The sequence below is a fragment of the Stegostoma tigrinum genome, chromosome 11, assembly GCF_030684315.1.
Source record: "Stegostoma tigrinum isolate sSteTig4 chromosome 11, sSteTig4.hap1, whole genome shotgun sequence".
NCBI lineage: Eukaryota > Metazoa > Chordata > Chondrichthyes > Orectolobiformes > Stegostomatidae > Stegostoma > Stegostoma tigrinum.
Window position 1 is genome coordinate 43,375,027 of NC_081364.1, and position 27,672 is coordinate 43,402,698.

At 41.9% G+C, this 27,672-nt stretch overlaps 1 protein-coding gene across 2 annotated transcripts; it reads right to left on the bottom strand.

The window, feature by feature from the left end:
• Nucleotides 1-2,834: 2,834 nt before the first annotated feature.
• On the bottom strand, nucleotides 2,835-26,232 carry LOC125460325 (PRA1 family protein 3-like). Of its 2 annotated transcripts, XM_048547689.2 has the most exons (5): nucleotides 25,988-26,232; nucleotides 20,145-20,227; nucleotides 13,808-13,898; nucleotides 4,696-4,913; nucleotides 2,835-3,948 (listed from the first exon to the last, which is right to left on the bottom strand). In XM_048547689.2, exons 1-5 carry the CDS (start codon nucleotides 26,161-26,163, stop codon nucleotides 3,770-3,772), a joined length of 747 nt encoding a protein of 248 aa, XP_048403646.1. In that variant the 5' UTR covers nucleotides 26,164-26,232; the 3' UTR covers nucleotides 2,835-3,769. The 2 variants fall into 2 exon arrangements, with proteins under 2 accessions (XP_048403646.1, XP_048403647.1); XM_048547690.2 differs by lacking the exons at nucleotides 13,808-13,898; nucleotides 20,145-20,227 and having other exon boundaries at nucleotides 25,988-26,226.
• Between the last annotated feature and the right edge of the window lie 1,440 nt (nucleotides 26,233-27,672).

Here is a 27,672-nt window from a genome sequence, read left to right on the forward strand (position 1 = left end):
CCCTATTTCTGCAACACCTTCATTAAAACCCTTGGTGACTAGCCTGCCTTTAGTTTTATTGGTTTGTCAAATACTTTGCCTTTCATGGCAAAGACTGCTACAAGATCTTTCCTCCAAGTAGAATTTTGCTTATCTGTTATCTTTGCAATGTCTATAGTGTCCTCCATGATGAAGATAAATGCAAGATATTGGTTTAAATTTTCTGCCATTTCCCTGTCCCTTGTTTTTAATTCTCAGTTGCATTCTCCAAGGGCTCAACATCTATTTATCGTATTTAAACAACTTATTGGAGGTCTATGAATAAACAGCATGTTCTTTGAATACAAGGCATCTGGTGAGGATACAGTACTTAGATTTGCGGAACACTTTTGATAATGTCCCACGATAAAGGTCATTACTGAAAATAAGAACTCAGTGTAAGGGGTAGTTTATTGGCATTGATCGAAGTTTGGCCACTTAACAGGAAACAGACAATATTTTTGTGTTGCTAATGAGTGCTCCAGCACAACAACCACTGCTAGTTCCTCAATATTTTACAATATATTTCAAAATAACTTAGATGAGTAAACCAAAGGTATAGTTGCCACATTAGGTGTCTCACAGATAGGACAGGGAAGGAGGCTAAAACGTACATTAGTAAGCAAATGGACTACATGACAAGAAACTCTGAGGTGATCCATTTCAGAGGAAGAAATTTTAAAAAATTATACTAATCATGAAAGATCACAGAACTCCTGGATCTCATATCTTAGTGCATGAATCACAGATGATTAGTACACAGGTACAAACAACATGAAGAAAGTCATAGAATATTATCACTTACTGCAAAAAGAACCCAAATACAAAACTAAGAAACTTATGATTCAGGTTTACAGGGCTTTGAGGAGACTGTACCTTTTAGATTAGATTACCTACAGTGTGGAAACAGGCCCTTTAGACAACAAGTCCACACCGCCCTTGGAACATCCCACCCAGACCCATCGCCCTATAACCCACACACCCCTGAACGCTATGGGCAATTTAGCATGGCTGATCCACCTAGCTTGCGCATCTTTGGACTGTGGGAGGAAACCCACACAGACATGACTAGAATGTGCAAACTCCACACAGACAGTCACCCAAGGCTGGAATTGAACTCAGGTCCCTGGTGCTTTGAGGCGGCAGTGCTAACCACTGAGCCACCATGCCGCCCCATCTTGATTATGGAGTGCTGTCTCCTTAATTAAAGGAAGGAACTAAATGCATTGAAAGCATTTCAGAAAACATTTACCAGACTAATACCCAAAATGGCATATGGACTTATAAGGAAAGGTTAGTTACTTAGGCTTGTATCCACTACAATTAAGAAGAACACAAGGCCACTTGATTGAAACACAAGTGCCTGAAGGGTTATGACAGTTGTATGGGGAAAAGATAATTCCTCTTCTGAGAGAATTCCAAATTCAGAGTGACTGTTTCAAATTAAGGGTCACCTATTTAAGATCTCTCGGATATTTCCTCACAGATGGTCAGAAGTCTTTAGAACTCAGTAAGGCTGACATAAATAAGTTTTTGGTAAGCAGCAATTGGATTGAAATGCTACTGAGACTTTTTTAATAAATATTTTTTAAAAAATACTTTGAAAGCAGTGAGAGTGTGGAGTTAAATCAGCTGTTATCTTATGCACTAGCTCAGCAGGTCCAAACAGCCAAATAGCCTACCACTGCTCCCAACTTTATGACTGTTACCATTGTTGGAACAATAACAAAACATGGATGCTCAAGATCAGATTTACATCAACAGAGATAGCGTTGTGGAACCAGAATTTGTTGAAGAAGCAGTAAGCCCATGGTAATTTTTGGAAAAAAGGTGAAAACTGAAATATTGCTTGACCAAGAACCAAACATATAGGCTTTATAGCCCTGAGGCAACTTTGAATGGTGTTCACACGAGGCATAATTAGCCAAGTTAGGAGTTATAAATAAGAGAGAGAAACAGGCACAGAAACATGTGGAGAGGGCACTGGTGATTCAGTGATAGTATAATCTACCTTTTAACTTGTTGGCCTGGGTTCCAGTCCCATGTGCTCTAGAAACGTGCAATAAAATCTTTGCTCAGGTTGATTTGAAAATATGTAGAAATGTGTGGAGTATAGTCACTAGCATTTTGCATTAGTTTGTAGAATCGTCTTTCAGTAACATAAGATTCAAACCTGGTAAACCTCTCAATACCATGCATCATTGTTTTCTTACACATTAAGACTCAATACCATGAGCATTAAAAAGCCCAACTCTCAAGATAATTCTTGATGTTGCTTATCCTTCAGCAGCCTATCTTGAATCCAAATTCATGCATGTAGTCATAAAGCTACACAAAAGAAAAAATGAATGGACATTAAAGGACAGGGTCAATGGGGAAGCAGGACTTTGTGTCAATAAAGGACATGGGCAGTAGAGTTTTGAATGAGCTCAAAAGCATAAAGTATGCAGTCAGATAGAATACCAAGAGTGAATATTTCAGCAGGTGTGAAGTCAGGTGGTATTTGGGGAGGGAAAAAATAGATAGTGTTAACAAGAAAGTAGTACAACAAATTGCAAGTCTGCTGTTCAAGTGTAGTGTATCAGCAGTTTTGAATCCTCTTAAAGTACATCGGAAATTACACAGCTAGAAGTCATGCAGTCTTGCCATGACAATTGGGATGGATGTATTAACAGTAAAATTATTCTACACAGATATAAACATCTGTCACAATCGTAGCATTTAGAAGAACAAAATCGATAAATGTAAACAGTTCCAATGTGGTGATTTTCTTTGTAAATGACAGCAGTTTTATTAAAAAATTAAAATGCAACACAAACAATTGAAAGTAGCCTTTATTGCATGCAAGAGATGTTGCATATCTTTGGTTCTGCAGAGTTAAATATCAGATACAAGTGTTTGCAAAATATCCTAGCAACTGTAAAATAGTTGTGCAATGCAATAGCCACTTTAGTAAATAAGCTGAACTCCCCAAAGATATGTTTTTCTTGAATTCATTTTTCACCAGGCTCAGATTTGGTAAAATTAGGCAAGATTGCATATGCTTGACATTGTCCCTGGTAGTGTGGCTGCCAAGGTTTCTTCTAATACAATAGTGAATTCTGTTTTGCAGTGATTGTGCTATTAGAGTTAACTGCAGGCCTCAAGTCAACAAAATACACATTTTAAAGATGAAATAATTTATCATATACCTATAAATAAAAAAAAACAAAACATTTGTATTCTAAAGGCAAGATCATACCAAATAGAAGAATGCGAAACTTTCTACATTAGAAATGGCAATTGGAAACTTGTGAAGAGGTCATACAATACTTCCATATTTCACCATCTATTCAGGCTTATATATCCTAATAATTCTTAAATACCCATGAACAAAATGTATCCTTAAACTCTGAAAAACAGTAACTTTTATTAACCCAATCAAGCTCAACATCACAAAAGTGTTCACGTATACTTGTCATCCAGATGAACCATTGTTACAGTGGCATGTTAGCTAGCAGTTAATTACCCAAAAAAAACAAACTTTGACCTACATAAAGCCAAAGAACACATGTCTGGCACAATATCAATGTGTATTTCTACAGTACAGTTTACTCTGCAAATAAACAAAAAAAACATGTTTCTTTTAACTGTGGAATTCTTGACAATTGAGCATCATAGCAACATGTACGCACATTGCAAAAGGTTATTCCAGGAATACTGCACGACATATACAAAAGTTAAAGATGCAAAGTTACTAATAATCTGTTTCTTATTTGTCTTTACTTTGAGCTGCCAACATGTCTGCGAATTTAGAGAGATGCTCCTGTTCCTGGCCAAGTGCATTCAGAAAGATACCCATGGGACTCTTCTTCAATCCAACCTCTTCCATCTTGTTTTCAATCTTGTTCTTCAAGTTACGAAGCCGCAGAGAAGCGTGTACAAACATCACTAAAGCAATATGTAAAAGTTTAAGTTGAATGCACATCAAGTTTATTTCTGGCTTATGTTAAAAACAGCAAGTACATTCAAATAAAAAGTTCACTAAGCAAGTTCTAGATAGGAAATCATAGATTCCTAAAATTATCCTCATTCAATATCCAGAACAATGGCTTCCCACATTGACTAACTGTATCATAAAATCCCTACAACATGGAAGCTGGCCATTCAGCCTAACAGCATCCTACCCAGACCGACTGCCCTACCCTAATCCATCCTATCCCTGTAACATGGCATTTCCCATGGTTATTTCACCTAACCTGCACATTTCCAGACACTGTGCAATTTAGCACGGTCAATCTACCTAACATGTATATCTTTGGACTGTGGGAGGAAACTGGGGCACCCAGGAGGAAATCCACACAGACAAGGGGACAGAATAGGTATGGAGTTTGCACAGTCACCCAGGCTAGAATTGAACCCAAGTGCCTGGCAATGCAAGGCAGTGTGCTAACTGAACCACAGGTCAGCAGTCAGAAGCACTAAGCCTGGTTTAATGTTAGTTTCACAACTCCCACTGGAGCACAACATCAGCCAAGTCAATAATAATAACAACCAAGAAACAAAGGCATCCTGCTTCAAATTGGGGACTGCATTTCTCGTGGCCTATTTCAGGGATCATGCTGTATTTCTGGCACACAGTTGTCTTTTGCCTGGCTTTAAAAAAATCACTTAAAAATTGACAGAGACATTACTCACAAAGCAGTGGCAAAGTGATTCCAAACAAGAAAACCATCACTCCCCCGACAATGGAGATGAAAAAGTAGCTCATCAGCAAGATACTCAAGACAAACGTTGTTGGGTACCGACGCTTGAAGTGACCAATTGCTGCTTTATTTTCAGAAGCCCACATGGAACCCATGAATATCAGCACCACCACTGCTCCTCCAAGGATGATCTCCAAGGGGCTCAAAAACCTGCCAAAATAAAGAAAGTAAAATACAGCGAGAGCGAGAGCGAGAGCGAGAGCGAGAGCGAGAGCGAGAGCGAGAGCGAGAGCGAGAGCGAGAGCGAGAGCGAGAGCGAGAGCGAGAGCGAGAGCGAGAGCGAGAGCGAGAGCGAGAGCGAGAGCGAGAGCAAGAGCGAGAGCGAGAGCAAGAGCGAGAGCAAGAATATTCCTTATTTGGAACATAGACACAGTATTATGCTATTTAGCCTAGTAAGTCTGCTCCACCATTCTGATCATCCAACTCAATGCTAGACTGCCATTCTATTTCCATATGCCTTGATGTCATAAGTGACAGATTTTCTAGTCAGTCAATCTCTATCTTGAACTTATTCAATGATTGAACGCTCACAGCCGAGGTAAAGTGTTCCAATAATTCACCACCCTCTGAATACTTTAGTCTCATAGTAAGAGAATGCTTTTAAAAAGGTAAACATTACTTTGACTACTGGTCATCACCTACCCACCACTTAATCCTTTAACACATTTTTTCCAAATCCACCACCACAAGGTGCCTCTTCATAGTTTCATGAGTGCCCTCAAATCTAAGCTAAAGAGCCCTGTTACCAACTGAACTAAAAAATATCTATCTTTCTCAAGTTTAAAGAAAAAAAATACTATTCTCAACATTTTCTAAATGTTGTTTCTTTACAAGGAGATTAATTAGCACTCTCTGATTGGATAATGCTAAAATCTATAATAGTGTGCTCCCAACTGATCCTCATAACATTGACTTTTCTGGAGTAACAAGGCACAGCTTTGGTTTTCATTCCCGTTAACAAATTTTTTTTTTTGGGGGGGGGGGGGGGGGGGGGGGGGGAGAGAAGAAATGGACCTAATTACAGAATAGACAGGTTATCTGCTACTCCTTTCCACTTTCACCAAATTCAAGAAAAGCTGTCAATCTGAATTCTCAGAGATAGCAGGAACTGCAGATGCTGGAGAATCTGAGATAACAAGGTGTAGAGCTGGATGAACGCAGCGGGCCAGGCAGCAGGAAGGGTCCAGACCCGAAATGTTAGCTTCCCTGCTCCTCTGATGCTGCCTGGCCTGTGTTCATCCAGCTCTACATCTTGTTATCCGAATCTGAATTGTCTCAGGTTCCTATCAAATTGTCAAGATCACTTAAAAACGTTGTTACCAACTTTGTGTTAAGCATTTAAAACAAAAACCCAAGATATGAACTGGATTGGAGGATTCAAATATTTAGTGGATATCCACAGTCCAAGAGCCAAAAAAAAAAATTAGGGGAACAGGTTAGGAGCAGAAGTAGGCCACTTGGTTCTTTAAACCTACTTAACCATTTTATATAAGATGTCCTTAGTAGATTTACCAGACCACTCCCCATAATCAGAGCAAGGGAGAGAAATGAAATGTTAGGCTTCACCCACGTCCAAGCCTCTTATTCTCCGCCCTCTCCATCATTCACATCTTTCCCCTCCTTTCGAGAACAAAAAAAATCACTTTACAGAAAGGTCACAAAGTGGAGGTGCCTGTGTTGGACTCGGGTGGACAAAGTCAGAAGCCACATAAACCTGTGATATTATAACGTGGTGTTATCTGAAATCACAAACTTTTGAAAACATAGCCCATTCAACAGGTGAAGAGAGAGTGTCACAGACACTTAAATTTATAGGCAAAGAGATCCAAAGATCATACAAATGGTCTAAGTGGAGTGTCAAATAATAAGTCGCTGCAGTTGATCAAAAAGTATCAGATGGTGCGAGTAAAGAATCAACAGCGAACAACAAGCAAAGGGATGGCTTATAATCCAAAATTAAAACTGAGGCAGTGAGATAATTGACAAAAAAAAAATTTTAAAAAAACCATGGGAAAAGAAAAGGTGAAACTTGAGAAGCCAAAAAGGATTGGAACAACAGGATTAGGTATAAAAATAAGTATTCCAAAACTGCACAAGCTAATTTTAAAGGTAGAGAGGGCATAATTTATCAAGTGGTGTCAGAACCGCATAGCAAGGAAGATTTTACAGATACCGTCCAATGTAGGGTCACATGTATAGAGCGACATGAGCCCAAGTTCACAGTCAAAGCTGAGTTCCACATCCCAAGACAGCCAGGTTTTTGCTTGACAATTCTGCGGCGTTCTCAAAAAGCCACCTACCCGCAAATGGAAAGAAAGAGGCTGAATGTCCTTGTCTGGAGATCGTTGCACGGTATCCATTCATCCATTGTTGTAGTGTCTGTGTGGTCTTGCAGACCATGCCTCACCGCATACTTGCCTGCAACGTATGATTAAGGCAACATCAGTCAACTCACATGATTATCTGCCAAAGTACGGGGTGGGTAGTGTTCCAAAGTGCGATGGGAGGATCCATGTCGATAATCTGACGTGTCTTTCAGAGGTTGCTGTGACAAGGTTCAGTCGTGTTGTGATCGATGTTGTTGTTTTGAAGGCTGAATAGTTTGCTACAAATTTGGGTCTGTTTAAAGGTTTGGTGGCTGTTTGAAGGGGAGAAGCAGAGGCGTAGAGATGATTTAGGTGAGACGCTCATAGTCAATGACATGTTCTTCTCAGCCTTCAACATGACGTAGTCTCTGCTCCAAAAGGAAGTGGTGGATGACGAAGGGCACTCTATTGGCCGTATCTTGTGTCTGTCTTGAGGTGTTTGTTGCAGTTTTCCCACTGCGGCACATTAGAAGCAGCAATTGATGAGTAGAGTAATATATCCTGTTCTTACCAGGGCATCTTCCAAAATCTTTAGGTAACCGTCATGTTCCTCCTCATCTGAGCAGATCCTGTCTATCTGCAGTGCTTGCCCACAAAAGGGATGGCATTCTTTAATATGTTTAGGGTGGAAGGCTAGAATAATGCAGCATCATGAGGTTATCTGTGGGTTTGCGGTAGATTCAGGTAGAGGTGGCTGTCCTTGACAGAGGTGTGTGTTGTGCCCAAGAAGGAGAATGATTCTGAAGAGTGGTCCATAAGTCCGGTGGTGGGATGAAATTTGTTGATACTGCTATGCAGTTGTTTCAGTGATTTCTCATCATGAGTCCAAAAGGAAGAAAATGTCAATGTATGTCACATGTAATATTGGTTGGAGGACCTGGTCCTGACTCAGACATGTTGTCTATCTCATACATTGCAGACAAAGATGCTCCAAGGTATGGTATATGATAGACCATGCAGATGCTATGACAACAGATGAATGGATGTTACACAAAAAAAAAAAGGGTTGGGGAACACTTTAGCAGTCAAAAAGGGCATTTAGCCTCCAAAGTGCAGGCAAGCAGCTTTCATGATACATAAACGCCAAATTGCCAAGCAGAAACCAATAGCAAGGCGCCATACCCATTAAGATGGCCTCAACTGTGATCTTGAGTTCACGTTGTACTACAAGTGGCCCCATCACAACTGTCCTGTATGTGCAAAAATTCTTCCTTAGTGTCCTGTTTTGATACCATCACCTTGATAACTTGTTATGGTCTCTCTACCTTAGTTTGTACAGTTTTGGATTACTTATTACATTGGTTAGACCCTCAGCATGTAACTATTGTACTTACCATATTATTCCAGTCATTTGGCTCATCTCTAGCACCACATAAATGAGGCAGAGATAACTATTTTTAGTCAGATTATAGGTCATCCGTTTAATTGTTATTCAGCTGTTGACACTTTACTCACACTGGCTGACACTTGTAATCAACCTGCAGAGACTTATTAATCAACTGACATCTTTTGATCTCTCAGCCCTCGAGATGTCTGCCTTCTCTCACTTTCCTCCTCCTCCTCCTCCCCCCCCCCCACTAAAGTGAAGGGCTACACGCCAAAAACCTGTGATTACAAATAAACCTGTTGGGCTATAAGCTGATGTCACATGACTTGACATAGTAAAGTAATAAAGCCCCACTGTCTTGAGATATTAGCAGAAGTTATAAACATTAGGGGCAGCAATAAAAGTAGTGTTTGTTTTTCAGTGGCCCAACCACAAGCTTTAAACAAACCAAAATAAACACATTACACTTTAAATGATATTGTGCAAAGTTATTATGCAACAGGAAAATACCCTATTACCTTATAACACTATGCAGGTAATAACATTCTTTTGATTGGTGCATCTTAATGAGGCATATACATGAAGACAATTCACATTTGTGCGAAGCTTCAACACCACTACATTTACAATTCATATAAACTTCACAACATCCAAAAAAAAGGTGTTTCTCCTGGCTGGTTGCATATTATTGAATAAACTATCTTATACAACATTGCAATATTATTTCATAGTAATCTCACAGGGTAGAAAGATTAAATGACTCCAGTAAATTGGAATAACTGCACCACACAAGTCTTCTGCATTAGGAAAGGACATTGGAACTCTTAAGGTGCCCCTATCCATTACAACTCATCACAGCCAAAAAGGTCAAAGACTGAATGGCTCACAATGGTATCAGAGATAATGGGAACTGCAGATGCTGGAGATTCCAAGATAATAAAATGTGAGGCTGGATGAACACAGCAGGCCAAGCAGCATCTCAGGAGCACAAAAGCTGACGTTTCGGGCCTAGACCCTTCATCAGAGAGGGGGATGGGGGGAGGGAACTGGAATAAATAGGGAGAGAGGGGGAGGCGGACCGAAGATGGAGAGTAAAGAAGATAGGTGGAGAAGGTGTGGGTGGGGAGGTAGGGAGGGGATAGGTCAGTCCAGGGAAGACGGACAGGTCAAGGAGGTGGGATGAGGTTAGTAGGTAGCTGGGGGTGCGGCTTGGGGTGGGAGGAAGGGATGGGTGAGAGGAAGAACCGGTTAGGGAGGCAGAGACAGGTTGGACTGGTTTTGGGATGCAGTGGGTGGGGGGGAAGAGCTGGGCTGGTTGTGTGGTGCAGTGGGGGGAGGGGATGAACTGGGCTGGTTTAGGGATGCAGTGGGGGAAGGGGAGATTTTGAAACTGGTGAAGTCCACATTGATACCATATGGCTGCAGGGTTCCCAGGCGGAATATGAGTTGCTGTTCCTGCAACCTTCGGGTGGCATCATTGTGGCAGTGCAGGAGGCCCATGATGGACATGTCATCAAGAGAATGGGAGGGGGAGTGGAAATGGTTTGCGACTGGGAGGTGCAGTTGTTTGTTGCGAACTGAGCGGAGGTGTTCTGCAAAGCGGTCCCCAAGCCTCCGCTTGGTTTCCCCAATGTAGAGAAAGCCGCACCGGGTACAGTGGATGCAGTATACCACATTGGCAGATGTGCAGGTGAACCTCTGCTTAATGTGGAATGTCATCTTGGGGCCTGGGATGGGGGTGAGGGAGGAGGTGTGGGGACAAGTGTAGCATTTCCTGCGGTTGCAGGGGAAGGTGCCGGGTGTGGTGGGGTTGGAGGGCAGTGTGGAGCGAACAAGGGAGTCACGGAGAGAGTGGTCTCTCCGGAAAGCAGACAGGGGTGGGGATGGAAAAATGTCTTGGGTGGTGGGGTCGGATTGTAAATGGCGGAAGTGTCGGAGGATAATGCGTTGTATCCGGAGGTTGGTAGGGTGGTGTGTGAGAACGAGGGGGATCCTCTTGGGGCGGTTGTGGCGGGGGCGGGGTGTGAGGGATGTGTCGCGGGAAATGCTACACTTGTCCCCACACCTCCTCCCTCACCCCCATCCCAGGCCCCAAGATGACATTCCACATTAAGCAGAGGTTCACCTGCACATCTGCCAATGTGGTATACTGCATCCACTGTACCCGGTGCGGCTTTCTCTACATTGGGGAAACCAAGCGGAGGCTTGGGGACCGCTTTGCAGAACACCTCCGCTCAGTTCGCAACAAACAACTGCACCTCCCAGTCGCAAACCATTTCCACTCCCCCTCCCATTCTCTTGATGACATGTCCATCATGGGCCTCCTGCACTGCCACAATGATGCCACCCGAAGGTTGCAGGAACAGCAACTCATATTCCGCCTGGGAACCCTGCAGCCATATGGTATCAATGTGGACTTCACCAGTTTCAAAATCTCCCCTTCCCCCACTGCATCCCTAAACCAGCCCAGTTCATCCCCTCCCCCCACTGCACCACACAACCAGCCCAGCTCTTCCCCCCCACCCACTGCATCCCAAAACCAGTCCAACCTGTCTCTGCCTCCCTAACCGGTTCTTCCTCTCACCCATCCCTTCCTCCCACCCCAAGCCGCACCCCCAGCTACCTACTAACCTCATCCCACCTCCTTGACCTGTCCGTCTTCCCTGGACTGACCTATCCCCTCCCTACCTCCCCACCCACACCTTCTCCACCTATCTTCTTTACTCTCCATCTTCGGTCCGCCTCCCCCTCTCTCCCTATTTATTCCAGTTCCCTCCCCCCATCCCCCTCTCTGATGAAGGGTCTAGGCCCGAAACGTCAGCTTTTGTGCTCCTGAGATGCTGCTTGGCCTGCTGTGTTCATCCAGCCTCACATTTTATTATCTTGGCTCACAATGGTATCCTTTTTGTTGATTAGCAAATCTCAGGACTCTGCTGATTACTGCTTCACACTACAATACATGTTTTCAACATGCACAATGGATGATAATTCAGTACGTTAAAAGCAGCTTAGAAAACAAAAAAGGTTAAGATAAGATAATAGGAGAGAAGACAATTGCAAATGGATAAGACTTGAGAATCACAGGCAGTGTAAAACATGCCAATGGGTTCACTTTGAGTATAAATAGGCAGATTAATTGAATCAGAGCCCCTGCGTGTAGGGAGGCTATTCAACCTATCAAGCCCACAGTGACCCTCGAAAGTGCATCCCAGCCAGAAGTCCCCACCACACCCTATCCTTATAACCTCACATTTCCCCTAGCTAATTTACCCAGCCTGCACATCTGTACTTTGGGAGGGAACTAGACTACCTGGGAGGTAAGCCACACAGACACGGAGAGCTGTGCAAATTCCACACAGACAACTGCCTGAAGGTGGAACTGAACCCGGGTCCCTGGTGCTGCAAGGCAGCACAGCTAACTACGGAGCCACTGTGCCGCCCCTAATTCTGGTTTAGGTAATACAGTCAAAACGGTATTGAGTTGAAATAAAAACTGATCAATTAAAACTCAAGCCGTTGAATGAATGGGTTATTTCTGTTCTTAGTTCACACGTCCCAATACAAGTCACGTCTTCACAATTCAACCAGTAAAATTTTAAAAAGTGCTCTCTTGGTCTCAATCCTTTTGAGTGAAAACTATTCATCTAGAGTACGCTGTCCAAATCCTTCATGATTTTTAAAAACTTGGATCAAACCTCCACTCAATAAAAAGGCGGGTCCTAACTTAAATCTGTCTTCATAACTAGATGTTCACAATTGTTGAAATCATCTGGGGGCATCTTTCCTCTCCAACGCCTTTACATGCCCCCTGAAAATGTAATTCCAATAGGATGGGAGATAAGTCAGCTTTACTTTGCACACTCCCAATTTTAGTCTCTTACATTTACACTAAGTCCCAAAATTCTCAGCCTCTAGTACATCAACATGTCATAATTAGAAATCTGCCTCGTTTTGGGCATGACGTATATTTAAGCTATTTTAAAGCTGCTTTAAACCTGAGGAATTTTAAGAATTTTTAAAAACAATTCTTGGAATGTGGGTGTTGCTGGCTAAGCTCCATTCACAGAATTACAGAATCCCTACTGTGCAAAAGCAGGCCATTCAGCGCAAAGATACTTCCAAAGATCATTCCTAACCCCCTCCTTTGTCCTGGTAACCTGCATATCTCGTAACTAATCCAACTAGCCTGCACATCTCTGGGCACAAGTGGGCAATTAAGCATGGCCAATCCACCTAACCGGCACAGGTCTGCACTGTGGGAGCAAACCGAAGAACCTGAAGGAAACCCACACAGACACGAAGAACCTGCAAACTCCACACAACAGTTGCCCGAGTAGAATCAAATCCAGGTCCCTGGCACTGAGGCAGCAGTGCTATTGTCCAAGTAGGTGGTGGTGAGCTGACTTCTCTAACCACAGCAGTCCATTTGGTTTAATTATCCCCAAAAAGCTGCTGAGAGATTTGAAGGATTTTGATCCAGTGACACTGAAGGAATAGCAATATTTCCAAGTCAGTGGCTTCGAGGGAATGCTACCACTTGCAAGTTTCCCATGTAGCTGCAGCCCTTGTCTTTCTAGAAGGAAGTGGTCATGGGCTTGATGTCTAATGAACCTTGGCGAGCTTTTGCAGTGCACCCTGTAGCCGCAACACACCGCTACTAAGCTAGTGGTGGATGAATGAGACAATTTCCACAAATATCCAATCAAGCAGGCTGCTGTGTCCTAAACGGTATCAAGATTTCACACTCCTGACTTGTAGATGGCTTACAAGATTTGGGGAGTCAAATGGAATGTTACACACTACAGGATTCTTAGCCTCTGACCTGCTCTTATCACTATAGTATTTATATGTCTGGTCTACTACAATTTCTGGTCAATCATAATCACCAGGATTTGTGATAGTGGGGGAACTCAGTGATTGCAATGCCACTGAAAAGTCAAGAGGCAGTGGCCCATTTTTTTCTTTTTGGAGATGGTCATTGCTGGCATTTGTACTACGAACATTACTTGCCAGCTGCTCCCTGCACTCCACCCTCACCTCCAACCCAATTCCCATCAGTTATAGTTTGCTGGAGCTCTACAGTGCCACACTTGGTCACATGGTCACCTGTCACCTCTTTTGCCCATGTTTGAACCAAACAGTAGTTGGCAGCCAAGTGGTGCTGGCAGAACCCAAAATCAAAATGAAAAAAAAAAGTGTTAAACAGGTTATTACTAGGCAGGCGTTGATTGGAAGCACTGATGATGACGACACCTTCCATCACCTGTAAAGATGTGGGGGGGGGGGGGGGGGGGGGCGCGAGAGAGAGAGATTGATGGGCATAAATTGGTTAGTTACACACAGACACACACCTGGGTAATTTCCCACGTTTTTCAGTATATGCCCTTGATGCTGTTGTACTTGCACAGCTTGGTGATGGGTGCAAAATGTTCTGCAATACAACTGACAGAATCTATTAGTTCCCTTAAACTTTACAGTATCCATTTCCTCTAGCCACTTCTTATATTGCATGGAGTGAATCCAACTGGCTGAAGTCTGGCATTGAGACATTCTGGGGACCTCTGGAGGAGACCAGAATAGTTCAGCTATTTGGAACTTCTGAAGATAGTTACAAAATACTTTAGCCTGGTCTTCTGCACAAATGACTTGTTATTCATTGATAAAGAAGATCTGTGCAGACACCTCCAGTGAGTTGCTATATTGTCCACCACCATTCACAACTGGATGTGGCAGGACTACAAAGCTTGGATCTGATTGGTTGTTGGTGGTGGAATCACTGAACTCTCTCCATCACTTGCTGTGCACGCTATTTGGCACAAAAAGTAGTCCAAATCTTGTAGCTTCACCAGGTTGACAACTCAAGTTTTGGGCATGACTGTTGTTGCTCCTTGCGTACCTCCCTACACTCTTTATTGAGCCAGGGCTAAAGCCCTGGCTTAATGGCAATTGTAAGACAGAATATATGCTATGTCACGAGATTGTGTTGAAACTCAATGATGGCCAGTCCCAAGTTACTAGATCTGTTAAAAAATGTTATCCTATTGAGGAGTGGTAGTGCCATACAACACAATGAAGTGTTCCCTCCAGATGGATAGGATGAAATCAAATAGGTTTTCCTTTTGTAGGTTCCTTCACCACCTACCACAGACATAGTTTGGTGGTTACTGTCTTTGGGACTCAACCAGTTCAATGAGTAGTGCTGCTGCCATTGAGTCACTCTTGGTAACGGACACTGAAGTCCCCCACCCTGGAATATTCTATACCCTTGGTCACTCTCAGTGGTTCCTTCAAGTGCTGTTCAACATGGAAGAATATGGATTCATCATCCAAGAACAGGGCACAAAATTTCCTCGTCCAGCTTGATCCAATGCCATGAGACATCACGGGGTCTGGTGTCACTGACTTTGTCGTGGTTGTCCTAGTATCATGGGACATATCCAGGGATGGAGACAGTGTTTGTAAGGTTTGATTCTGTGAGAATGATGGTGTCAAGCTGTTGTTTGATACATTTATGAGACAACTGTCCCAATTACAGCATTAGCTGTAGTTACAATAAAGATCTTTCTCAAACCGATAGGCCTGAGATTGTTGTTGTTCTCGGTGCCTTAGTTGATGCCAGGCAGTCCACCTGGTTTCATGCCTTGATGAGGAGGCAAATGGCTTAGTGGTATTATCACTGGACTGTTAATCCAGAGGCCCAGACAACGTTCTGGGGACCTGAGTTTGAATCCCACCATGGCAGATAGTTGTTGAATTTAAATTCCACTATGTGGAATAGCCTAATGATGACCATGAACCCATCGTCAATTGTTGGGAAAAACACCATCTAGTTCACTAATGGCCTATAGGGAAGGAAATTGCCGCCCTTACCTGGTCTGGCCTACATGTGACTGCAGACCCACAGCAATGGGGTTCACTCTTAAACTGCACTCAAGGCAATTAGGGTTGGGCAATAAGTGTTGCCCAGCCAGCAATGCCCATGAATGAAGAAAAAAAATTTTTGGTTTTAAATGGCTTGATATAACTAAAGTACCCTCAGTGGGCATTTGAAAGTCAAAGTCAATGTCAGAAGTGTTTATCCCTCATTAGTCTTAAATATGACAAAAGATCTTACATTTAACCAGCATCCCCTAATTCTGGTCTTTCCTACATCCTTTCAGCATCCACCACAAAGTGCCCTAAGGATTTTCATAAAGTCCTCCTCTCTTTATAAACTCTGTGGATATGGACCAAAACTTCTCTCATCACCTCCTCATCCTACCAATTCATCTTTGATCACTTCTGAAGAACTTTGCTTTGGTCAAAGCAAGGAGCAAGAACAACATTTGTTTTAGTGAAAAGGAAAGATAGAACAGAGCAAGAAAATAACTTTTGTAACACATCACACACCAAAACGCAAAATATAACATCCCATCCACTACTTAGATGAAATGTTGTAACTACTTCTGGGTTACTTTGTCCAATCAAATACACAGAAGGACTGCAGGGGAAGAGGGGTAGGGAGGGGGGAAAAAAAAAAGAAAGAGCGAGCAATAGTTCTCATGTAGATGGTGATGGCATTCAACTACACCCAAGTTCCCAACCTCTTCAGCATCCATGCTGACAAACTGCTTGGGCAGTATTAGATGCGTACAACCTGCCCCAGCTAAGCATTAAATAAGAAGGCTTGTCACCGGGGCTCCAATGTAAATCTGTATGCAGGTCATTGGCTCTATCCCCAACACAAATCTCAAGCAGCAAAATGAAAGTTAGTTGTACAAAAATTCCATCATAAGCCATTCTGGAAAAAAAACAAACAAACACAGCGGCAAAAAAAATTACTAGAATAATTGTAAATGTGGGTGGGATGTAGAAAGGGAAACCATCACACTAAGAGAGAAACAGTTCTGTGCTTATTGCAATCTTCAAAAATTAGAATCAGTCAGTCACGTTTTCACACTACCAAGGAAGCATACGAAAATTAAAAGAAAAAGATTGATGACTATCAACTCATTAAGGCTTCTTAGACAGTACCTTCCAGGCCTACAACCGCTATCAACCTGGAAGAACAAGGGTTGCAGATGCATGGGAGCAACACCACATATAAGTTCCTCTCCAAGCCACTCACCTACCCTGATTTGGAAATATAAAAATTTCTGCTTATCCACAGTCACTGAATTAACATCTGGAACTCCCTTGCTAACAGTACGTGATTATCCCTGCACTTCAAGGACTGCAGCGTCCAAGAAAATAGCTCACAACTGCTTAAAAACAATAAGAATAGGCAATACCTGCTGGGCTAGCCTCATTTTTTTTTAAGAAAAAAATACAGTAAGCCAAACCTTTGGATGCAACCCATGGATCAGACTCAAAATTGCAGCCAACAACCTGTTTTCCCCAGTGTCAATTTACACACAAGTATCCTCAAAATTCAGAACTACTTAAATAAAAAAGGCAAACAAACACACATGCAAGCATATTTAAGAACTTACAATCAGGGAAGGATTTTACTTTGACTAAAGTGAAAAAACCAACAGCAAATAGAGCAGATTTTAGTGAGAAAGTCTGTAAAAATTCAGAGTGCAAAATTGCACCTGATTATAGTTATTTCCTGCTACATCTGATAATTTTACCTCCCCAATTCTCCTTCGAACAATTGTGGTTGAACATGTCCATCCGAGTTTCAAATTGGAATTTTGCTGCCAGAGGTTTAATGGTGTGTCATAAAAGATCAAGGAAATGTAGGCATATAACAGTTATATACAAAACACCTAAAAAAAAATCATTTACACCATGTAATTGGTTTATGCCACATGAAACAGAGCTGATAACAAATGTAGAGAAACCCCCAGGACACAAATTATGGGATTCAAGTGCAGCAATTTTTTTAAAAAACTAAATGAATTAATACTTAACTGAGTTAGTTAGCTTTTCTTTCCTCCAGTAATGGAATAGTCTAATGTATGATTTTTAATTTTACTGAGTTATTTTCAATTTCTGAAAATACCCTGGTAAACTAAAGAAAAAGTTCTCAAACACCACGTATCCAAGGAGCTATTGTAGGGACAGGAAACATGAACTAATCTCTTGAAATGTTAATTCCACTCCCATTGGTGGAAAATTATCTAATGGTGTTATCTAAACACTGGCACCTGTCATTCCATGGCATTGAATTCATCATCTATCTCTGGCAATCAAATCCACTGGAAACAATGACTGCCAGTATGTCTGGTCTATTGCAGTCTTGCAATTCTCTCTATTAATCATGACACACGTTTAGAAAAGACAGCTCCAAGTTTCCAGAACATAACACTGCATTAGGTAACATGTTAATTATCCATTTTTGACTAGCTTATGAACCTTTACATTAAAAAGACAAGTTATTTGCATAGTAAAGCAGATTAAAATTTTGAAGACCATATCATGAACTGCACAAGAAGTACAAGTTTTTGCAGGAAACAGTATGAAGGGTGTGAAGATGCGCATTGATAGTTAAAAAAATACATTGATCCAGACAACTTCTGGATAATTCATGGAATATGCCAGTGTCAAGTAATAAGCAGCATTCAGAGTGAAGTTCATAATCTTCCTTAAGCAGCAGCTACTATCAGTCTCTGGATTAGACTAGAAACGCATCTTGAATACTAATACTCAGAAGATAGTAACTTCTTTAGAATTGGCCGAGTTAAACCAAGTGGAGATGGCCACACCGCGATGATTGTATCTTTAAGTATTTTTGATCAAAATGGTAAAAGGACTGCTTTAAAACCAAGGATTCCCAAATGGGTTGCTTATTTTTGAAAATCAAGTTTATGAAGCTTATTGTATGCTGTGTTACACTGCTGTTTTATTTAAAACATTGGGGGAGACTATCTGTAGGTGGGTCAGCACCAGAGAGAGTGTGTACAAAACAAGATTCAGCCAGCGACAGTTTGCTGATTGGTTTTTGGCATTACTGGCCAGTCATGGATACCAAAGGCAACATCTATTTAAATGACTCCTGGGTAACTGAACAGATTGTGGGCATGAATGATATTGGCAGAAGCCTTCACATCCATTTTCTCCACCACCGACGCTCAGTAGTAAATTGTACATGCTGCTACAAAACACCCTGCAGAAATTGGCCAAACATCCCGAAACAGCAACTTCCAAACTCACAACCATTATCACACAGAAGGACATGGGTAGCAGATACATGGGAACATCATCTACAAATTCCCCTCCAAGCCACTCAACATCCTGATTTGTAAACATATTGTCACTGGGTTTAAAAAAAAATCCTGGAATTCTTCCCTAAACAGTATTGAGATCAACATACAGCACACAGAAACTATACAAATATCGCCATCCTCAAGGATGGGGGAGCCCAGCAGTTCAGTGCAAAGAAAACGCTGAAGAATTTGCAGTTATCTTCAGAAATGCCAAGTAGATGATCCATCTTGATACTGAAGGCACTGGATACTGAACAACTACAGGTGAGATAACATCCCAGCAACAGTACTGCAGACATGTGGTCTAGAATATATTGCATCCACAGACTATTACAAGTATAATTACAACATTGTCAGACAGATACCAAGTGTGGGAAATTGAGAGGTATGGCCTGTACACATGAAAGTAGGTTAAATCCAACCCAGGCAATTACTGCTTCATTAGTTTAGTCTCAATTAAAAATAAGGCGATGAAAGGTATCAATAGTGTTTGCTTAGCAATACCTTATTCACACACAATCCGTTTGTGGGCCAAGAGGACCACACAGCTTCTGACTTCATTACAACCCTGATTCAAAAATGGACAAAAAACAGCAAGATTCCAGAGGGGAGGTGAGCAAGTGACAGCCTTTGACATCAAGACCACATTTAACTGAGTTGTGGCATCAAAGAGGCCTAGCAAAACGGGAGTCAGTGGGAATCCTGGGAAATCTCCCTGTTGGTTGGACTCATACTTGGCAAAAGGACGACGCTTGTGGTTGTTGGAGGTCAGTCATTTCGGTTCCAGAGCATCTCTGCAGGAATTCTTCAGGGTAGTTAAATCAACTTGTATAAGACATGCTCAAAAACACCTCTAGGGCAGGTGGGATTTCAGCCTGGGTGTTTTAGTTCAGGGGTAGGGGGACACAACACGCACCTAAAGAATCATCCAGTTCCTCATGGCAGTGCCCTCGGTTCAGCCATTTCAATGGTCTACCAAGCATTATAAAAAGGTCACAGGAAAGATGTTTGCTGATGATTACACAACATTCAGCCCAATTCACAACTCATACTGAAGCAGTCCATGTCCAAAAGCAGCAAGGCCTGGATTATATCAAGGTTTGCTCTGACAAGTAACAATCACGCCTTAAATGCCAGGCAGTGACAATATTCAACAAGACAGAATCCAACTACCACCGTGGACATACTACTGCCTAATCCCAACTATTGGGATTCTAAAGGCTACCATTGACCAGGTTCTTTACTGGACAAAGCATATAAACACTACAGGTATAAGAGCAGGTTAAAAGCTAGGAAGTGGGTAATGGCCTCCTGACTCCCCAAAAGGCTGTCCATTATCTACTAGGCACTAGTCATGAGTGTGGCAGAATACTCCCCACTTGCTTAGATGACTGCAGCTCCAACATCATCCAGGGCAAAGCAGCTCATTTAACTGGCACTACATCTACAAATATTCACTTCCTCTACCACCAATACAACAGGCACTGCAGAAATTCACCAAGTCTTCTTAGACAGCCAATCATGCTCCCAAATCCAATGCAGGTGTCCTCAAAACTGCTGTAATCTGCAGATTTTCTGAAACTAAAATAGAAAAGAAACAGATTATTGATCGGTCTGAACTGAAGTGGCCTTCAATGTTCATCCTACCTAATGTAAATCATTCACTGTAATAACACCTTAGTCCTTTAACACTCCATACTATTGATGTCATGCCCAGCCATGCAAGCACGTGTCCAGCCTGACCATAAGTCAAGTAATATTTTGGCTCCTCAGCTAACTGAGTATTGGCAAGTGTTGTAGAGTCAGAGTCAGAGTCATGCAGCATAGAAACAAGTCATCTGGCCCACCACATCTGTACCAAACTACACTAGTCTCATTTACTTGTACTTGATCCATAGTCTACTGTGCCCTGGTATCTTAAGTGCTCCTCCAGATGCTATACAAGAACCTGCCTCCAACACCCACCTCAGACAGAATATTCCATATTTATACCCCACCCTCTGGGTTTTCCTCAGATCCCCACTAAACCGTTTGCTTCTAACTGTAGATGCTGGAGTCAGAGGTAACGTAGTATGGAGCTGGAGAATCACAGCAGGCCAGGCAGCAGAGGAGCAGGCAAGTTGACGTTCTGAAGAAGGGGCCCGACCTGAAACATCAACTTTCCTGCTCCTCTGATGCTGCCTGGTCTGCTGCACTTCTCCAGCTCCACACTGTGTTGTCTCTACATCTAACCTTAAAACTTGTGCACTCAGATCTTAGACACATCTGACACCCGGAAGCAATTCTCACAATATCCCTTCCTTTGTTTCTCAGTTTTACATGCTTCAAATCAGATCCTACTTCAGCCTCCTCTGCTCCAAGGAAAATAGACCGAGTCAGTCCAGTCCCTCCCTCCTCATTACTCGGGCTTTCCATCCCAGGCAACATCCTGGTGAATCGCCTCTGCACCCTCTCCAGAATGATCACATTCTTCCAATATTGTTGTACTAGAACTGCACAAAGTCTATGGCTCAACCAATGTTTTATAATGTTGTAATAAGACTTCCTTGCTCCTATGTTCTCACCCTGGCTAATGAAGTTAAGTGTCCTTTATGCCTTCTGCACCATCTCATCTACCTGTGCTGACACGTTCAGGGATCTATGGATTTGTACACCAAGATCCCTTTGTTTGTCAGTACTATCCAGGGGCCTACCATTTATTGTATTTTTCCTTCCGTCATTAGACCCCCCCCCCCTCCCCAAACCCCAAGTTGTGCCACCTCACACTTAGATGGATAAAGTTACACCTACCATTACTCTGCCCAATTTACCAGCGGATCAATATTAGACTGTAGCCTGAGTCAATCCTCCTCATGACTAACACTGTCAATTTGTGTCACCTGCAAATTATTATACCTTCTACATTTAGATCTAAGTCATTAAACGTACATAATAAACAGCAAGGGTTCCAGCACTAATCCCTATATTACACTGCTGGTCACAGACTTGCTGGCACAAAACAACCCTCAACATCACCCTTTGCCTCCTAACTGGAAGCCAAATTTTGGCTCCAGTTTGCCAACTTGCCTTAGATCCTATGGGCTTTCAGTGTGGAAACTTGTCAAAAACCTTACTGAAGTCCATGCAAACCACATCAACTGCAGTACCCTTATGAATATCCTTATCACCTTTCCAAAAATGCTCAATTAAAAAGTTAGTCAGATAAACTTTCACTCTAACAAATTCATGCTGACTATCCGCAATCAATTCCTACCTTTCAAAACATTGAGGGACATGATTAAACAATGTTTCCAATAATTTCACTCCCACTGACATTGGATTAACTGTTTGCAATTAAAAAAGTTAAAATTTGTTCTGTAGCTACTCTAGCCTTTTATATTGCAGATATCATTAGGCAAGGGCACTTTAAATATTAATAGTAAAATACATCTATTTTACCTCAAAGCAAACAGAATCAGTCCATAGTATTATTTTAAGCAGATTCTAAAAATGTCTGTGACCGTTCAGATTGTTTAACTGGATAGAACGGAATTAAAAAGGTAAAATTTCAATACTTGACAGTGTGCTGAATTAACTATTCAGTTTTTTTTGTGACAACAATAAGGAGGTACAATGGTTCAATGAGCCTTAATTTAACAATCCCAATTGCTAACTTGCAACTCCGGCTTCATAAATCAACATGCCCATTAAGTAGGAATGCTGTAATATTCCATTTAATATATTTTTTTTAAAATCAACCCTTCTTGCCAAGGAAAGGCATGATTGTTTCCTCAAGGATGTTTCACTGAAGCATTGCCAGTGCCTTAACACGGGGAATACAAAACAGAACTTTTAATCAAAAAATGTTTTGGAACTCTACTCATCCCTTAAGAAATGGTTTCATTTGCCATAAATGCCCTGGATCTAGAAATCCAATAAAACATCAGTGCACACTATAAACAACAAAACCTGAAGTAATCTCTGGTTACACAGTGGTTTGGTTCAAAATTAACAAACCAGGCCATGTCAGTTATTGTGATGAAAGCATTTATGGGATTTAGGCTCAGCCAGTGATGCCCATTTATTGCCTATTCCTTATGACCCTTGGACTGAGGGGCTTGCTAGACAATTTCAGAGGGCAGTGAGAGTCAACCACTTTGCTGTGGGTTCAGAGTCATATTTAAAAAGCGACAGGTAATGATGGAAAATTAGATTCCCTAAGAAGAAAGATATTAATGATCTAGATGGGTTTTTATGACAAATCAATATGATCACCATTAGACTTCAGGTTTCAAATGACGGTGAATTTAAATTTCACTGCCTGCAATGGTTGCATTTGAACCTATGCCCACAGATCATTAAGAACTCTGGATTAATAGTGTCATGAAATTACCACTGCCTCTCCTGATTACAAAAAAATTATCTTTCAAATGGCCACTGAATCATTTCAAGGAAGAATGCTTTCAAATTCTTGCAATGACACCGAGTAAGACACAGTCAGCTAATACATTTTATATATTAGTATAAATTAAACTCTCATGCATCACTATAAAGCACTCTAAAAGACAAAAGCCTAATGTGGACGTGGTGTAAAACTTGTTTTCATACAGTAGCTCCAACATCCTAAAAACAAAAACAAAAATAATTTAAAAAAAGAAATCAGCAAACCATGAAGAAGTTAGGTTCAACAATCAATACACACCCTAAGCCTTCTTACGGAGGGGAAATAAATACAAAAACTATTACTACAAAAAAAATTAGAAGGGCGACTAATGGGGCTAAAGTCCAGTGAGTCCCCTGGACCCAATGGAATACACCCTAGGATATTAAAAGCAGTAGCTACAGAGATAGTGGATGCATGTATAGTAACCCTCTCAAGACTCCTTAGATTCTGGGAAAAGTCCCAGCAGGTTGGAAGACTGACATTGTCAACATCAGCATTTTGTTAAAAAAAAGGGAAAATGAATTAAAAATAGGTGACTGTAGAACAGTTAGGCTAACGTATTATTGGATAAGTGTTAAAAACTATTGTAAAGGATAACAATAGCAGAGCATTTAGAAATACAAGTGATAAAGCACAGTCAACATGGCTTCATGAAGGAGAAATTATACAGTCAGAGTTCTACAGCCCATAAAACAGGCTCTTTGGTCCAACTCATTTATGCCAACCAAATGTCCTAAATTAATCTCATCCCATTTACCAGCATTTGGACCATATCCATCTAAACCCTTCCTACTTGTACACCCACCCAGCGGCTTTTTAAATGTTGTAATTGCACCTGCCTCCTCCACCTCGTCTGGCAGCTCATTCCATACATGTACCACCCTCTGCGTGAAAACATTGCCCTTTAGGTCCCCTTTAAATCTTATCCCTCTCACCTTCATTCCATGCCTTCTAGCTTTGGGCTCCCCTACCTTGGGGGAAAAAGGGCCTTGACCACTCACTATTTATAAACTTCTATAAAAAGGTCACCACCAACATCCAACACTCCAGGGAAAATAGCACCAGCCCATTCCTAAAGCTCAAAACCTCCAAACCTGGCAACATCCTTGGAAATCTTTTCTGAACCCTTTCACATTTAACTATTTTTCATATAGCAGGGAGATCAGAATTGAATGCATTATTCAAAAAAGTGTCTAGGCCACATTGAAACATACAAGATTTTTAGGGCACTTAACAGCTTAGATGGAGGGCTTTTGCATCTTCTGGGAGAATCTAGGACCAGAGGGCATAATCTGAAAATAAACAGGCAATCTTTTAATATAGATGAGAAGGCAGTTCTCTCTGAGGGTAGTAAATTTTGGAATTCATTATCGAAGAGGTCTGTAGAGTTTCAGTCATTAAGCATATTCAAGGTGTAGCTAGACATTTAAACTGTAAGGGAAGCAAATATTACAGAGGAAAGGCAGTAATGCAAAGTCAACAGTCATCAGATCAATCACTGATCACATTAACTGGCACTCTAGTGGTTCTCAAACTGGTCAAGGAGATAGCTATTTATAAATGTCTCAAGCGAGGATAGCAAGATAGAGAAAGACATAGGGAGGGTATTCTGTAGTTCAGGGCTGAGGCAATTGAAGGCACAACCACCAATGCTGCAATGACTAAAGTCAGGGATGTTTAAAGGCCAGGATTAGAGATGGGTAGACAGATAGCTTAGAAAGGAGCCAGAGGATATCAGAGATTTGGTACAGCAAGACCATGGGAAATTTAAAAAACCAAGGATGAGCACTGTTTTAAAAAAAACACCAATACCATGGTTGATCATAAGCCAGTGTAGATCAGCAAGCACAGGGGTAAATAGTGGAGCAGAATTTCATGGCTCAGTTTTTAAACAATTGCTTGATTAAGGAATTGACTGAAAGGTATCAATCACAAAATGATTGTAACACCAACAGGCTAAGCTGTGATGATTTTTACAATGAACAGAAGTAACGGGCAAGAACGTTCCTACAATTCATTTCCATGTACTCATGCTAAAATTAAAATTCTTAAAAAAAAACAGGCTCTTTGGTCCAACTCATCTATGCCAAATGTCCTAAATTAATCTCATCCCATTTGCCAGCATTTGGACCATATCCATCTAAACCCTGATATCAAAGTAAGTGTGGAACTGGATGAACACAGGCCAGACGTTTCGGGCCTGAAACGTCAACTTTTGTGCTCCTGAGATGTTGCTTGGCCTGCTGTGTTCATCCAGCTCCACACTATTATCTTGGATTCTCCAGCATCTGCAGTTTCCATTATCTCTGCTACAACTCCAGCTAAACCCTTCCCACTTGTACACCCACCCAGCGATTAAATCCTAATTTATCAGTATTTGCATTAAGACAGTGTTCCATATATTGTACCGCACAGGAAATCAGCAAACGTTGCACTTCTTTCCTACTGATATGCTCGGTCAAAGCATATTTGACCGTATCCCACGCATGTATAAATTGACTCAGTTTCCAGGGCTTAGCAACCTGTCCGAAGATAAGGTGACCTGAATTTAAGATCTTCATACAGTCAGCTCACTTTTGGTCGCTGAACTCTAGCCATTCGCTTACTAGCAAACAGAAACCAAACGAACATTCCTCAGAGGCACTTGCTGTATAAACTTAAATGACTCGGCAGAACATGAAATTGCCCCCGCTTAACAGCCCCTTACATCTTGCTATTAAAACGTGCTGATACAAGCATTATAAAATTAGGGGTCGTTTAAGCTATTACAACATTTACACAAACGCAACTAATTTGAGCAAAATGAATGTGCGTTAATGTCGCCAACCCATTACTCAGCTACTCCAAAACCCGTCACCCCACTACAAGTTTGAAACAATGAGAAGACTACAGGCCCAGGTGGAAACGAGCTCCTTTACCCGATCAGTACAAAGATGCAGACAGCCATGACCAAGTAGTTACTCTGGTAATACAGCAGATTGCTGATCACTCGATTGTTCCATTTTGCTAAATCTCGAAAATCCGGCTGGGCGAAACGAGCAGAACCCAAAATGAAATCATCCCAAGGTCTTAAGGGAGCGAATTGTACTTCCATGGTAGTCAGCTACCGCACTGAACGCTCAGCAGCAGCGGCGCTTAAAGAGGCGTCACTGACTCCACCCGAGCCGCGCAGGGTAATAAGCTGCAGCCTCATTCGGACATATATAGATGATTCAAAACACCAGAGGGACTCATCCGCCGCTTACGGTCCGGGGAGTTTGTGGAGGTTTCAAACATTGTGATCCGCACATTGCAGTTCTATTCAGCTGAACCCCCTCCCCCGCCAAACATTTCCAGGACCACGATCAGTATTAAGCAAAAACATTAAACGGATGAAAATTATATATTTTTTTTAATTGGAACTATACACGTGTACTCCAGTGGGTCTGAAACTGGAGTCTTTTCCCCCGAAGGTCTGACATTTTACAGGAGTCCACAATACGACGTAAAAATCCATGCGAGCGAATTCAGCCTGAGACATGCACCAAGAATGCTCCAGGCAAAACTGTGCAATAGCTCCATGTGAGGCAGAAACATAGCTGCTTTGCTGACTCGCGTGGGAGGAGGCCATTGCAAGGAAAAGTGTTGAGTTTAAGTTTGATTTATTACTGTCACCTGTACTGAGATATAGTGACAAGTGGTGTTTTGCATGCAATTCAGGCAGATTGTACCATACAAAGTGCATCATGGTAGCAGAACAGAGTGGAGAGTTACAACCAGAGAAGGTGCAGAGAGAGAGAGATCAAAATTAAAATTTGGAGGTCAGTTCAGATGTCTGATAAATGTGGAAAATGCTGTTCTTGTATCTATTTGAGAACACCATTAAACTTGGCAGGTAGACCCAAAAATACCAAAGTTAGCACTGGGCAACAAGTGAGTTAATCGCTGTTTCCAAAATGAAAGGTTTTGAACTATTCTTTGTACATAGTGTACTGCCTCACTTACCGCGGTCATGTGCATTCCTTTGCAGACAGTGTGTGGCAGCCATTAAACATATCATTTGAAACATATAGTGTTAACAACTGGTAGAAACAGCAGGGAGGAATTAAAAGAAGTCTACAACTTTGAATTACTCTTAACTCAAAATAGCAATGCACTTTCACTGAGATAACAAAGTGTATTTCTCAGCCACATTCGGGGCATTTAAACAGTCCTTGGATTAGCAGATGGATGATGATCGGAAAGTGTCGGGAATTGGGCTTAGATTAGTTCACAGGTCGGTGCAACATCGAGGGCCAAAGGGCCTGTTCTGCGCTGTATTGTTCTATGTAGAGCTGGATGAACACAGCAGGCCAAGCAGCATCTTAGGAGCAGAAAAGCTGACATTTCGGTCCTAGACCCTTCATCAGAAATGGGGGAGAGGGGGAGGCGGATTGAAGATGGACAGAGGAGAAGATAGGTGGAGAGGAGACAGCCTAAACTGAAGGAGTTACCCTCCCCCCTCCGGACAAACCTCAGGGGATCTCTCTCTCCCACTGCAACTCTCTTGTAAACTTGCCTGTCTCCTCTCCACCTATCTTCTCCTCTATCCATCTTAGATCTGCCTCCCCCTCTCTATTTATTT